The 14145-nt window shown below is 42.2% G+C and overlaps 1 protein-coding gene across 1 annotated transcript in view; it reads left to right on the top strand.

Annotated features, from left to right (window-relative positions):
- Positions 1-14145, top strand: part of DUSP22 (dual specificity phosphatase 22) — a 44788-nt gene that overhangs the window by 14149 nt on the left and 16494 nt on the right. Inside the window, exons 3-4 of the mRNA XM_053397021.1 lie at positions 970-1052; positions 10688-10737. Coding sequence (XP_053252996.1) covers positions 970-1052; positions 10688-10737 — 133 coding nt within the window. The remainder of the gene's footprint in view (positions 1-969; positions 1053-10687; positions 10738-14145) is intronic.

Here is a 14145-nt window from a genome sequence, read left to right on the forward strand (position 1 = left end):
ACTGCTTTTGGGGCTCGTGGTTTATAATGGGAGATTCCCGGGATTTTCCCTTCTTCAGAAAACATCCTTCTCCAGTTTATGCGTTCAAAAGCTTTTCTCTGTCCCCCCCCCCCCCAGCATGGAGATGCTGTGATTGGTGACAAAGATTGTGACTGCTGAATTTTGAGCTATTATGCAGCTTTTAAAGGTGCCTGAGCCAATTTGTGATACGGTGACAATTCTCGTGATCATGTATGTCTGGTTGTAAAAGAGCCATTGACTTCCCCCAAAAAAGAACTCACCCAGCACAATCCATTTATAGCATTTCTATCTTCCCGTCCCTTTAAGGAGTTCAAGTCGGCACCCATTGTTCTCTCCCCACAACACCCCAGTGAGGTAGTTTAGGCTGAGAAAACATAACTGGGCCCAGCTCACCCAGTGAACTTCATTCGTGAGTGGGGATTTCAACCCGGGTCTCCGCTGTCTTACTCCCAGCACTCTAGTTAGCACAGCACACTGTTGTTGTTGACAGAAGAAGAAGAAGAGGAGTTTGGATTTGATATCCCGCTTTATCACTACCCAAAGGAGTCTCAAAGCGGCTAACATTCTCCTTTCCCTTCCTCCCCCACAACAAACACTCTGTGAGGTGAGTGGGGCTGAGAGACTTCAGAGAAGTGTGACTGGCCCAAGGTCACCCAGCAGCTGCATGTGGAGGAGCGGAGACACGAACCCGGTTCACCAGATTACGAGTCTACTGCTCTTAACCACTGCACCACACTGGCTCTCTTAAGACCATTAAGTAGCCAGTCAGTGCTTCTGTGTAGCAGCTGATGCTCAGGAAAGCTTCTCTTCTTTGTAGCTCAGCAATCCACTGCTAATAGGGAGAGGAGCACATTTCAAAGTTATGCTTTTTGTGGTGGTACTTGATAATTGAGTTAAATATGGCTGACTGTGCTAATGGCTTTTCCTCCCTGGTCTCCTTTTCCACAGATGCTCGTGACACCGAACAGCTGAAAAAGAACAACATAACACACATTCTTTCGATCCATGACAGCGCCAGGCCCATGCTGGAGGTAAGGGAAGAAAGCTGGTACAGCTTGAGCCATCATCGCTTCCCTCGCCACAGCCTTCTCTTAAACTCCCCGTTACATTACTCCATCATGGTGTTTTAAACTTGCCTCGTACAATGGTCAGTGCATCGTGGGCACTGTCACCTGGCTTTCACCTGATCTGTCAGGCTCCGGGGACTTGGCTTCCTCCCCCCCCCTTGGCTGTAGATAAGCAGGACAAAGCGAAAAGAGTCCCTTGCCAGAGCCAGGGCTTTTTCGGCCGTGGCCCCAATCTGGTAGAACACTCTGTCACAAGAGACTAGGGCCCTGTGGGACTTGACATTTTTCCGCAGAGCCTGCAAGACGGAACTGTTCCACCAGGCCTTTGGCCAAGGCACAGTCTGACACCCTCTCTCCTTCTGCAATCCTCATAGAACTCTAGCCCAATGGTTGCCATTAATTTGACTCTGAGTTGATTTTAGAATGTATTTCAATTAATTGATTGTGATTTTATGTAAACTGTGTTATTTTTACTGTTGTTAGAAGCTCTGAGCCCGGCTTTGGCTGGAGAGGGCTGGATATAAATAATTTATTATTATTATTATTATTATTATTATTATTATTATTGAGTCTTTAATGATCACAGCAAAAGAACAAAGCACAAAGGTGTTCCCACTTCCCTCCTAGTCACTTCTGTCTTGGAACCTGATCTCGCAACCCCCCCGTTTTTGTATCGCCACCTTATCTGCTCTATGTGACCTTGGACTGATAGGCTGGACATTTTCCAGCCAGAGAGAGTCTGTTAGATCTCTCTCTTCCAGTTCTTCTTCACCTTGCTGTCCACCTCCCAGTTCACCCCAACTTTTGTCTTCCGAACTATGCCCCTCTGCAAACCACCGTTCCAAATCTATACTGCTCCACTGCTCCTGGGCAGCTTCAGGATCCTGGTCAGGAGCAGGGCGAAGCCCCCAGTTGCCCTCACAGTTTGCTTGCCGACTTCCCAGGTTCAGCTGGGAAACAATCTATGGGTTCATTCAGACTTCCCCTTGTCTCCCCTCTTTTCCCCAGGGGAAACCCAATCTTTAGTGCTGAATTGGAGCAATTGTTTGATGGCGGAGCAATATCCTGGACAACGGATGATTCAGAAGCTCTCTCCCCCATCTGTTTTCACAGGACTTGGGTTAGGATCCTTGGGCTGTGATAATCCATCTTGCTTGCTTGCAAGGGGGGTGGAGAGGCCTGTCTTTGGATGGCAACATTCAGAAAGGTTGAAATTTACGGCCAAGAGCATAATATCACAATTAAACACACACACACACCCCGCCAGCAAGAAAGTTTGCTCAGTTTGAAAGTCTAGGTTACACTGTGGTTATTTGGTGTGTAACAAATTTGGCGAGCTTAATGGGCTGGGTTTATTCTTTCTTGACATATATTGCCATCCACTTGGAAAGTTGCCTTGAATTTTCTGTGATCGGCGACAAAGGCTCCATTTGCACTATGCATTTAAAGCCGTATCATGTCATGTTAAACAGCCCTGGCTTCCCTTACAGAAGCCTAGGAATTTTAGTTTAAGGGTGCTGGTAGTTGTTAGGAGAAACCCCCCAACACCAATTCCATGGTCAGAGCCAGAATTCTCATAGTTCCCTGGGAAGAGGGGTTGATTGTTAAACCACTCTGGAAATCATAGCTCTGCGAGAGGAATAGGAATCTCCTACACTCAGCACCCTAAAAAGGATTCTTCGGAGGAAGTCATGGCTGGCAAGATACTTCTTTAACTGTATAGTACAGATGGATTGATTTGGATAGCACTGAGCTTAAAAATCAGTGGGAGTTGTCATCTCTTCTTTTTACATGTGGATACACACTTTTAAGAAGACCCAAATTTAAAGGCACAAGGGCACTCTGACTAACATGTCTTTCAGAGTTTACAGGGTAAATTTTCACAGCAAGTTCACGTTTTACAAAACTGATGGGGGAAACTCTGCTAAGAAAAAACAACACTATTCCACCTATATGCTTCTGGCAGCATAGTTTCACATGAGTTGTGCATGTATATCTTCAAAAAATAGTCAATAAGACATTGACTTGGATTTGTCCCAGATTATAATAGGGATGATTGTTCACTCTTAATACTTTATGAATTGACTGCAGAAATCTGGGAGGCAATTTTATTTTTCTTTAGTTACAGGATGCAGTTGACCTCTTCACAGCTGCAATTCTGCGGGGAATGGTGCTGTAAATTTCATCATACCTCGATCCGTTTTATCAATTTACTGTCAAATTTGTGGCTTTTAAGATTCAGAGGTTTCATAGTACTGGCTAATTAAATGTTTCTCTGTTTTGAATTTGAGATTTTTCTGTGTGTGAAGCACTGTCGGATTTCATTTGATGGGTTGATCAGTTTCCCTGTTACTAAGCACATTTGAATTTTAATTCTTATTCTCCAAGCTGAGGGCAGGACATCTCCCTGCCTCTTCTGTAGTCTGTGCCCTCATAGCATTAAAGAATCAAACAGAATCGTGATCTGAAAACAATTGCTTGGAATCTGGGGAAAGCCCAGGTTCCACTGATCTCTTCAGAGAAGCATTAGGTTTACTTGAAATGATCATTTTGACTTCGCCTGAAGAAGTTTTAGTTCAAGAGTTTACCATTGGAGTTTTAATGTTTCTTATATTTTGGTTCTCAACACCAGTAATTCAGTTGCATGAGGATCTGTTTTTGTAAGGCGATGTCAATAGGAACCATGCTCAATGATGGTCAGGGCATTTCCGAAGCAAATTCAATCTTAAAAGAGTGTGATTCAATTATCACTTTTATTAGTGGTGGAATGGAACTTGTCCTGGTTGGTTATTCTCTTGAGTTCGGAAATAATTGCACAATCCACCTTAGTTGGTTGCCTTTTGAATTTTGCACAGCCTGTTTCCCTCATGCGTTTTCAACAAATATTTCAACGATAAAATAACGGCGAAATGGCTTTGCTTATTGCTGAAACTTTTGAATATTTTCAATAATAAAATGAGTCATGAGCATTTGTACTGTACTTGGGCGACTGCTCCTTAAAGCAACTGAAAGGACAAATAAACAAATTGCTGGGTTTCCCCCCCCCCTTCTCCCCCGAAGCGGTTCTTTAGCTGTACTGAGCAGAACTCTTGATAACCTCTTGTTGTGCTTGAGAAAACCTTGAGAAACCAACTGTTTCCTAATTAAGCCGTTTTGATGAAATGCCTCTCATTCGAAAGAGGTATGTCCACCCCTCATCTGTTGATGTGGCAAGTCAAAATAACACATGGGGTTTTTTTTCTGGGCTAACCTGAAAGAACTTGCCAGGTGTTTGAGGGTTTTTATTTGCATCTTCCTTCAAAATGAGGTGCCCCGAGGTTTTGTTTTTGGCTCTTAAAGTGTTTCTTGGAAGCTGTCGTTGAAAGGTTTACATAAATTTAAATACCGAGAAGTTCAATGCCAAAAATAAGGCATTTCTTTCTTTCTTTTTAAACTGCTTAATTTCAGCCTAGAAGTTTGTGGTCATTTAGGACAGCTCAAAAGTCCTGATTGGTTATTGCCCTTTCCATTTAAAAAAGATGATGATTCATAAGTCTCCGAGAAGACAGGCATCTAAAGTTTCAAAGTTTCTGAAGTCTCAAAGCAAACTTTCAAACGGGAGATTGGTGTTAGATCAGGGGAATTAAATATCTGATCCTAAATTTGTTTGAACAGCATGTAACTGATTGAATGTACTTAAAAGTAGATGGTTACATTTTCTTCTTTCACCACAAATTTAGAGTACTTGGATTACTAGCTTAAAGAACTTGAATAAGTATTCTTTTCGCTGAGAATGTGTATCTAAGAATGAAACAATTCATTTAATGATCTCTAATGTGGACATGTGTTTCATTTAAGTTTCTTTGAAAGTAAAGATTTTTTAAAAATCTGTTGTTCAGATTCATTTATAGCAATTGAATGCAAGTTGCTATTGTAAATTCTGGAGATTTTGATCTTACTATTCTGTGTTTGCTCATTCTTTATTCTTTTAAATGAACAATAATTGGGACTTAGTTAAAAACAACAACAATTACTGAGTGGTCTGTCTCCTTCAGAATCAGAAGTGGTGTTATGTGGCTAACAAAATTGTGAAGCAGAATTTTCAAATTGTTGTCGGTTCTCTAGAGTGTTAAAACAGAGGCTAAAATACCTTTCTAAAGAGATAGCCAGCTATTCAGTTCCATGCCCTAGAAATTTTAAAGCATTTTCTTTATACAATTCTTATTTGTATTTTCTATATAAATGTAGAACTCATTGTGGGTTTCATGAGCAAATCTGTTAACTAGCTTCAAATACCTACTGTCATGATTTTCCTGTTAACTGAAAACGAATACATGGGTTTGGAAAATCTGAAATATGTGTAAAATTTGATGACAGCTTTTCTTTAAAATGTAAAATTGAGTGAGTAGTTTTTATCTGGGCAAAGCCCTGGTGAGGCAATTTACCTAGCATCAGAATTTTCCAGCATCTTGACCTGGTACCAGCATGATGGCTGTTAGAGTAATATGAGCGAATATCAGACATTCTGCAGAGCTGAACTCTTGCTTCTTTCAGCTATGACAATCTTGAAATCTGAATACTTGCGCTAGTTTTGTTAACTCTCCCTTTGTATCGGTTTAACAGTTCGCTTGACTTTCAGGGCCTAAAGAGAAATAAAAAAGCTTCTCTTTGTGGTTACTCTTGTCTGATGAAATAGAAAACTGAGAGGAAAATGAATTTATTGGCTTCCAATGCACGCCTTTTTGAAGGCACTGGAATTTGGAGAAATTGGCCTAGTTGTATTTTGACTGACTTTTGGTTTTTGTTGGTTGATGTCCCAGTCTAGATATTATGCCAGCAACCCTGTACCCTCTAATATGACGTCAGGAAAAATAAGAACGCCATATTCCAGGGCCGCACTCCCATGTGAGTCATGTGACCTGTGCGAGATTGCAGTCCCAAAGAAAGCACTTTTTTGGACACTGCACCGAAAAAGTGCATTTTTGGGCACCACACAAGATCATGCCCCCCAAGCTTTTTTCAGGCATAGTGCCCCCAAATGTGTGAGATTGTGTTTTTGGGGGGTGAGAGGACACCCCAAAATCACATGAGACAATGGTTCCCAAAATATCCACCATGCTCTTGCAGGAAAAAAATGGATGTCCCTGTTTTTCTGGGACAGTTGTGGGGTATGCAACCCTGATGTAGTAAGTTTCAGGGTGAGGCTCTTGTCATGATGACCTGTGATAAGACAGATTTTTTTTTTTACGGCGCTACTTAGAAGATACCTACACAAAATTGGGAATTTGCATGAAACTGCTCATGCCTGGTAACTATGTTTGTTGCTGCTTCCCTCACCATACGTAAGTAACCCAATTTTTATGCATCTATCCTGCTCTTTATATTGTGAAATTCAATGCAGATTGGATAAAGTTGTTCCCAGTACCACAGAATCATTGAAATTGGACCTGCAGGGGATGTGATTCAAAGACCAGCTGGAATCGGCCAGGTCTTCCATTCACCCCACTGCCATGTATTCACCAGCCTTGCCTTTAATATTATCTGCACCTTGAATCAGTTACAGTGGTGGCTGTCGTTTCCCCTTTTCTCTTGCAGTCAGATTTCCTTTAGTCGTCCACACTTAGCCACAAAACCCCCGATGAAGTCTGCTTGCATAATAAGCAGCAAAGTTTGTTGTTGTTGAATGTAATGTATACATATCAAAAATAGATAGATAGATAGATAGATAGATAGATAGATAGATAGATGGATGGTGATAGATAGAATATATGCACTAGAACAGTGGCTTGCTGACAATTGGAGGTCATTTTGGGACAATTCTTAGACAGCTTGCATGAGGGTGTGCACAGTAAGGATTCTGCTTTTGCTCAACTACGACTGCAAAATAAGCCCTGCAATATGTGTGTGTGTGTGTGTGTGTGTGTGTAACAATTCTTGCAAATCAGGGAGGCCGAAGGCACATGGATCCACATGTGGTGGAACTGTAAAATGGAAAATGATTTATAACAAGCAGAAGAAAATGTTCAAATGCTCCTTCCCTAAAAAGCTGGAAGCCTTCCTGCTAGGAATTATGGGTAATGAAATTCCCAAAAAGTTTAGGAGAGTCTTTATGTATGTTGCAGTTGCTGCCAGAATTTTAATTGCAAAAGGCTGGAAGGGAGAAGATATCCCATCCAAATAAGACTGGCAAAATAAACTCAGAAAGTATGCTGAACAAGCGAGACTATCAGCGAGGTTACAAGACGTTACAGATGAAAAACTTATCAGAGAGTGGGACATATATAGAGTTTATGTAAAAGAACATTGTCAAAATATTAATCTATTGGCAGGTATTGATTGAACTTCTGTAGGTGAATAGGATAATATTAGAAGACTTAAAGTAAGTCAAACAACATGGAGAAAATCAAGTTTAGTGTTCATCCAAGAAATATAATTATATTTCTATAATCTGGGAACATAGTGGGAAGATTGGAGGTCACGTTGAAATCAATTGCAAAAGGATGTAAAAAGAAAATAACTGAGAAACGAATGACTGTAGAATTTTTTTCTTTTGTTACTTTTTATGCTGTCTTCAACATCTAATGATAATTTCTGTTATACAGTTTTCAATTAATAAAGCATGGAAAAGGGAAAAACAATTCTTGCAAATTTTGTTTTTAAGCAGTGGCATTTAGATTGAAGCAGTAGAGCAGGTTTAGCATTCATAGCTAAAATAAGCAAAGACTTTAAGTATTGAACTTAAGGTAAGGGTAAAGGGACCCCTGACCATTAGGTCCAGTCGTGACCGACTCTGGGGTTGCAGCGCTCATCTCGCTTTATTGGCCGAGGGAGCTGGCGTACAGCTTCCGGGTCATGTGGCCAGCATGACTAAGCCGCTTCTGGCGAACCAGAGCAGCGCATGGAAACGCCGTTTACCTTCCCGCTGGAGTGGTACCTATTTATCTACTTGCACTTTGACGTGCTTTTGAACTGCTAGGTTGGCAGGAACAGGGACCGAGCAACGGGAGCTCACCCCGTCGCGGGGATTCGAACCACCGACCTTCTGATCAGCAAGTCCTAGGCTCTGTGGTTTAACCCACAGCGCCACCCGCGTCCCTTAGCCGTGTGTTATAAGTGCAAGGGCAGGGCTGCTCTTACGAGGATTTCTTACTGGCTCCATCAGTGGCAATGCTAAATGAAAGCTATCGTCTTGTTCTGCGGCAGTGCAACACTAAAGCCGCTTCCAGGTGACTTGTGAGCATTGATTCTGATGCGTTTGCACAGTTTGTGGCGGGCTCACTGTTCATTGAGCATTTGTTCACAGGCAGGTTACATGACTTCCCATCAAGTAGTTGTTACCTTGTAGTTTCCAATATCCAATACATTTCTCCAGCACCAGCCTCATTGCAGAGAAGTCTAGTTTTGTGGGCAAGGGGAATGGATTTGTTGCCCAAGCTATTGTGCAACCTGCATGTGGTGGAATCCCACACACAAAACAAGGAACATATGAGACGGGGAAGGCAAGAGTTTTGCAGGAGAGCATATGCTTTGCAAGCAGGAGGAGATGAATCTCTATGTGGGTCTGGAAGAAACCACTGTAAGGAACCCTAGGGCCATTGTGGTTCTCCCCTTATGCTGTTTGACTCCCAACTCCCATCAGCCCCCAGCCAGCATGGCCAATACTCAGGCTTGATGAAAGTTATAATTCATCTACAGTGGTACCTCAGGTTACAGACTCTTCAGGTTACAGACTCCGCTAACCCAGAAATACAGTGGTACCTCGGGTTAAGTACTTAATTCGTTCCGGAGGTCCGTTCTTAACCTGAAACTTTTCTTAACCTGAAGCACCACTTTAGCTAATGGGGCCACCTGCTGCTGCCGCGCCGCCGGAGCACGATTTCTGTTCTCATCCTGAAGCAAAGTTCTTAACCTGAAGCACTATTTCTGGGTTAGCGGAGTCTGTAACCTGAAGCGTATGTAACCTGAAGTGTATGTAACCCGAGGTACCACTGTAGTACCTCGAGTTAAGAACTTTGCTTCAGGATAAGAACAGAAATTGTGCGGCGGCAGCGGGAGGCCCCATTAGCTAAAGTGGTGCTTCAGGTTAAGAACGGACCTTCAGAATGAATTAAGTTCTTAACCCAAGGTACCACTGTACATTCGGAGGGCACCATGTTGGCTACCCTGGCCTTGGAGCATCCTGGTGCCCTCCAGATGTTGATGGACAACTTTTCCCATCATCCCATGCCATGCTGGCTGGGGTTGATGGAACCGAGAATCCAACGACATCTGGAAGCCACCATATTGGCTTCCCCTGCCCTAGAGCACCCTTCCCCAACCTGGTGCCCCCCATACATTTTTGATTGTGCTGCCTGGTGCTTATGGGAGTTGTAGTCCAATTCATTTGGAGGATACCAAGGAAGGAAGGATGCTGTAGAGAGATGTCATTCTATATACGCAACACTTAGCAAGATAGTCCCTTCCAGTTCTACAGTTCTATGAGTCTTTCAGATTGGTCAAAGGTCTTTTCTTGGTTTAAGTTGGCTTCCAGTGAGGGAGGGAGTATCACCTTTGTGCCCAGCTTTTGAAGTTTCAAAGTTGTCTGACTGGCTGCTGTTGAAATGTTGGACTAGATGAGACGCTTCCACGAGTTATACGTATCTAGTGAAGCAATTTTTTTTAAAAAGATAATCTTTATTGATTTTATGATGGCATACTATACAGATACACATTACTTTACATTTATATTTACATTTACATTTACTCCTATGAGTTGACTTCCCTCCTTCCTTCTTCTGGCTTTTTAATGTCGTCTCTATGTTTTTCGCATTGTCTTTATTGATTTTGTATATTGTTGTTCTTCTTTCAACTTTATCCATACAGTGTCTATATAAAAATAAATTTTTCTGTATATACACATCTTGTTGTTTGTCTATATTCATTTACAGATACAATTGGTTACCTTGATTGTATTTTTCATTTTAATTCATATTGTCATTAACATCCAATAAAGTTTCTTTTAATTTCCCGTTATGAAATCAGTAGAATGGAAATAGTGAAACAATTTTTAGCTTAGGTTTCTCTGTCTCTTTCTACCGAGACGCCCACTTCTAACTCTGTCTGAGATTGAATTATTTTGGTGAGGACTGATTAAGAATACGTTTTATTGTGGGGAGGGAAGGCTTCATTCAGCTCAGCACTGTAATAATCTTGAGAACGAAAACATCTATTAAAAAATAATACCCGTGCTACACCGTTACTCTTTGCTTTCCATTACTTATTTAACTAATTCAATATAGCACTGCAAATAGTAACAGCCTTCCCCAACCAACATTGAATGCACACTTACTTAATCTACATTCATTTTAAGAAAGCAGTAAGTTGTGTAAAACAGCACATTAGCAATTTATAGCATTGCAGGACAAACAAGACATGTTAAAATGACAAATGCAACAGAAGAGCTGGAGGTTTCCACCACCAAGATTCACTTTGACGTCTGGGTACGTGGTGGTTCGTGATCGTGTGCCGATGAAACCAGGTCTTAAAATGGCTTCCTGGGAGCAGCACAAAGTGAAAGAAGACAGTCTTTGAATGTGTGTGCACTTTCTCTTCCTTGATATATTTATATTTTTTTTATGCAGGGAGTGAAGTATCTGTGCATTCCTGCTGCAGATTCGCCCTCACAGAATTTGTAAGTATTTTTTTAAAAAAATGGCAACACTAGACAAGTGAACCGTAGACCCGGTACTGTTTGATATGGAATGCCTCCCTCTTGGATATGTAAATATCTTTGACTTCTTAACAACTCCATTTTCCTTTTTATTTTTACATGCAACAGGTGGCGGTATTCTGTGCTAATCCTACACAGAATAGTTCCTCTTAAGTTAATGGGCTGGTTTGTGTCCCTTCATTTCGTTGATTCTACTCTGTGTAGAAGTTTGCTGGATACAGCCCTATGTCTGAAAGTCCTGTTACTGGTGAGAGATAGGTGTAATGGTGGACACTTTGACTCGGGAGATCTGGGTTCAAATGTCTATCTGTGCCATGAGGTTTCCTAGGTAGTTTTGAGCAAGTTGATGTCTCCTTATCTGACATATTTCCAAAACACAAAAGTTGATGAGCTTTTTAAAATTTTTGGCCAAAATATCAAAAAAAGAAAAGAAGTTTTGAGCTATTTTAAAGGAAGTTTGCCAAAATGTACACTTCGGACGTGTTGACGTATGTCTGGATTTTCCTGGACATTTCAGTGATTTCCGCCCGAACGCTGTTTACGAGGGCCGAATCCCGGCTGTGTCTGGGAATTCCAGATGTATGACAGCCCTAAGGTGGTTGGGAGGATAAAAGTAATCAGTGCTCCTGGAAGAGTTATGCCAGGATAGAAAAGTGGTAGATAATGGGAATCGGAAACATGCTATCTGTAAGCCTGGCTACAGTCTCCTAAAACAGGTCTGTACAACTGGAGATGCACCAAGCCAAATGCAGCCAAATGTTCTAAAAACCCCTTCCTTCCTTCCTTCCTTCCTTCCTTCCTTCCTTTCTTTCTTTTGTTGCCTCCTACCTAGAAATGCAAGAATTGGGAAGGGGAGGAGAGGAGAGGCGAGATTGCCATGCACCTCGCAGGCCACAATAGCTGGCTGGGGGAGCTGCATTTGAGTTGCCAGTTCTCAGGTTGGGTTGATCATGCAAAGGGGCTTTGGGCTACCTTGACTCTGAAGATTACAGTGGTACCTCGGGTTACATATGCTTCAGGTTACAGACGCTTCAGGTTACAGACTCCGCTAACCCGGAAGTAGCCCCTTGGGTTAAGAACTTTACCTCAGGATGAGAACAGAAATGGTGCAGCGGCAGCGGGAGGTCCCATTAGCTAAAGTGGTGCTTCAGGTTAAGAACAGTTTCAGGTTAAGAACAGACCTCCAGAACGAATTAAGTTCTTAACCCGAGGTATCCCTGTAATTGCATCAACTTTACAAGAACACTTGGACAGGAACCAAGTTTTTCTTCTCGTCTTCACTGTTTATGCGTATGGGAGGTGAGGAGGGAGGGGGGTTTCAGCCACTTCCTGATAATTTGTTTTATAGAGAAACAAAAGTAGTTTCAAAGGGCCTGCCTGGTGCCTACGGAAGGAAACGCAGTGCTGCCTTTTTCTCTCAGATCAAAGCACTGCCTCTTTGGCCTGATGCTTTCGAGAGATATTTTTAGTAGATTTGCTTCTCTCGTGCAACAGAGAGATCCCAAATATCTTGAAAAACGAGTTGATTGATTATTTCACTTCATGTTGGGAATGCTGATCTGGGGAGCAATATTTGAGCACCTTTTCTCTTTTCACGGTGGTGTTGCTTATATAGTTCCATTTATGCCCATAGAGCCTCACAGAGTTGTAACAGTATTGAGAGAGCCTGAAATTGACACTCCCCATATCTGCTGATCTGAAGATACAGTGCCATACTCCGCTGGTGCTTGGCACATGGAATATTTTCATCTGTGTTTACTGGTGGGTTCCCAAAGGTTCTAATGTGGCTTAGGGAACTGGATCAGGCCAGCAGACCAGATCCTTTCCCCCCTAAATCTACCCCCCACCTTGGGCTAAATATAACAGGTTGGCAGGAACTCCTCCTGTTCAGTCACTTGGCATTACAATGACATTGAGTGATGAAGCGCTTTAGAGACCCGACAATCAGCTGCTCTCTGGGACGTCAAAGCACCATGCTGGGTTCTTTAGGATATTCCTCTTTGCTGATGGTTCCTGCAGTTCCTCTTGGGTTATCTCTGTGTTAAGCCTCTGTGCAGTTCCTCTTGGGTCATCTGTATGTTAGACTAGTGAAGACTTTTTATCTATTAGACTAGTTAAGAGACTTAAAATAATAATAATTGGGAGCAAAAAATGAGATGTGACACTTTTGTACCATTGGAAGAGTTTCCAGCTACAGATTCAATGAATTCAGGTGCATTTGGATGTCTTGAAAAGCTACCACCCTGATGTGAATTATGTGGCACCCCCCCAACAGGTGAATCAAAATGTTGGAAGGTTGTGAGTCTAAGCCATGGGTAGGCAAACTAAGGCCAGATCCGGCCCACGGACGGTCTGGGAATCAGTGTGTTTTTACATGAGTAGAAAGTGTCCTTTTATTTAAAATGCATCTCTGGGTTATTTGTGGGGCCTGCCTGGTGTTTTTACATGAGTAGAAGGTGTGTTTTTATTTAAAATGCATCTCTGGGTTATTTGTGGGGCAAAGGAATTCGTTCTACTTTTTTTCAAAATATAGTCTGGCCCCCCACAAGGACTGGCCCCCTGCTGAAAAAGTTTGCTGACCCCTGGTCTAAGGGCCTTTCCAAACTTACCATTTATAGTGATATAGTTGCTGGGGGTTTTCTGTTTTTTGTTTTAAATGGCATAGTTCCAGAACAATATACTCAAAAAATCCATTTCTTTCTATTGAAAAATAATAATAATTAAAAAAATCAAACTTTTGGGAGAGATCCGGAATAGTAATAGTAATTTATTATTTGTACCCCACCCATCTGGCTGGGTTTCCCCAGCCACTCTGGGCGGCTTCCAACGAAGATTAAAAATACATTAAAATGTCACACATTAAAAACTTCCCTTCAGATGTCTTTTAAATATCAGGTAGTTGCTTATCTCTTTGACATCTGATGGGAGGGCGTTCCACAGGGCAAGCACCACTACCGAGAAGACCCTCTGCCTGGTTCCCTGTAGCTTAGCTTTTTGCAGTGAGGGAACCTCGTTATTTCTATTTGTGTGGCATGTGCCAATCATGGTCCCAGTTTCTGTGCAGGAGGGGTTGTTGGGTGTGGTTTGGGAGATGCCTGTCTTGCACCCCTTCCCCTTTGACCTGTGCAAGCGTCCTGTGATCTCAGCTCAAAGAAAAGAGATGGCAGAGAGAGAGAGAGAGAGAGAGAGAGAGAGAGAGAGAGATATGATGGTCCTGACTCAAAGTTCTGCCCATGACAGCAGTCATCAGCTACAGAGAAAATTTCATCACAGTAGCCAGGTTTTCCATAGCTCAGGCACAAACGTTTTCCTAATTTCCTGGTATGCCCCGCAGAGGACCTTAAGGTCCACGAATAATCGTAGTTTAGA

The sequence above is a fragment of the Podarcis raffonei genome, chromosome 7, assembly GCF_027172205.1.
Source record: "Podarcis raffonei isolate rPodRaf1 chromosome 7, rPodRaf1.pri, whole genome shotgun sequence".
NCBI classification, from domain to species: Eukaryota; Metazoa; Chordata; class Lepidosauria; order Squamata; family Lacertidae; genus Podarcis; species Podarcis raffonei.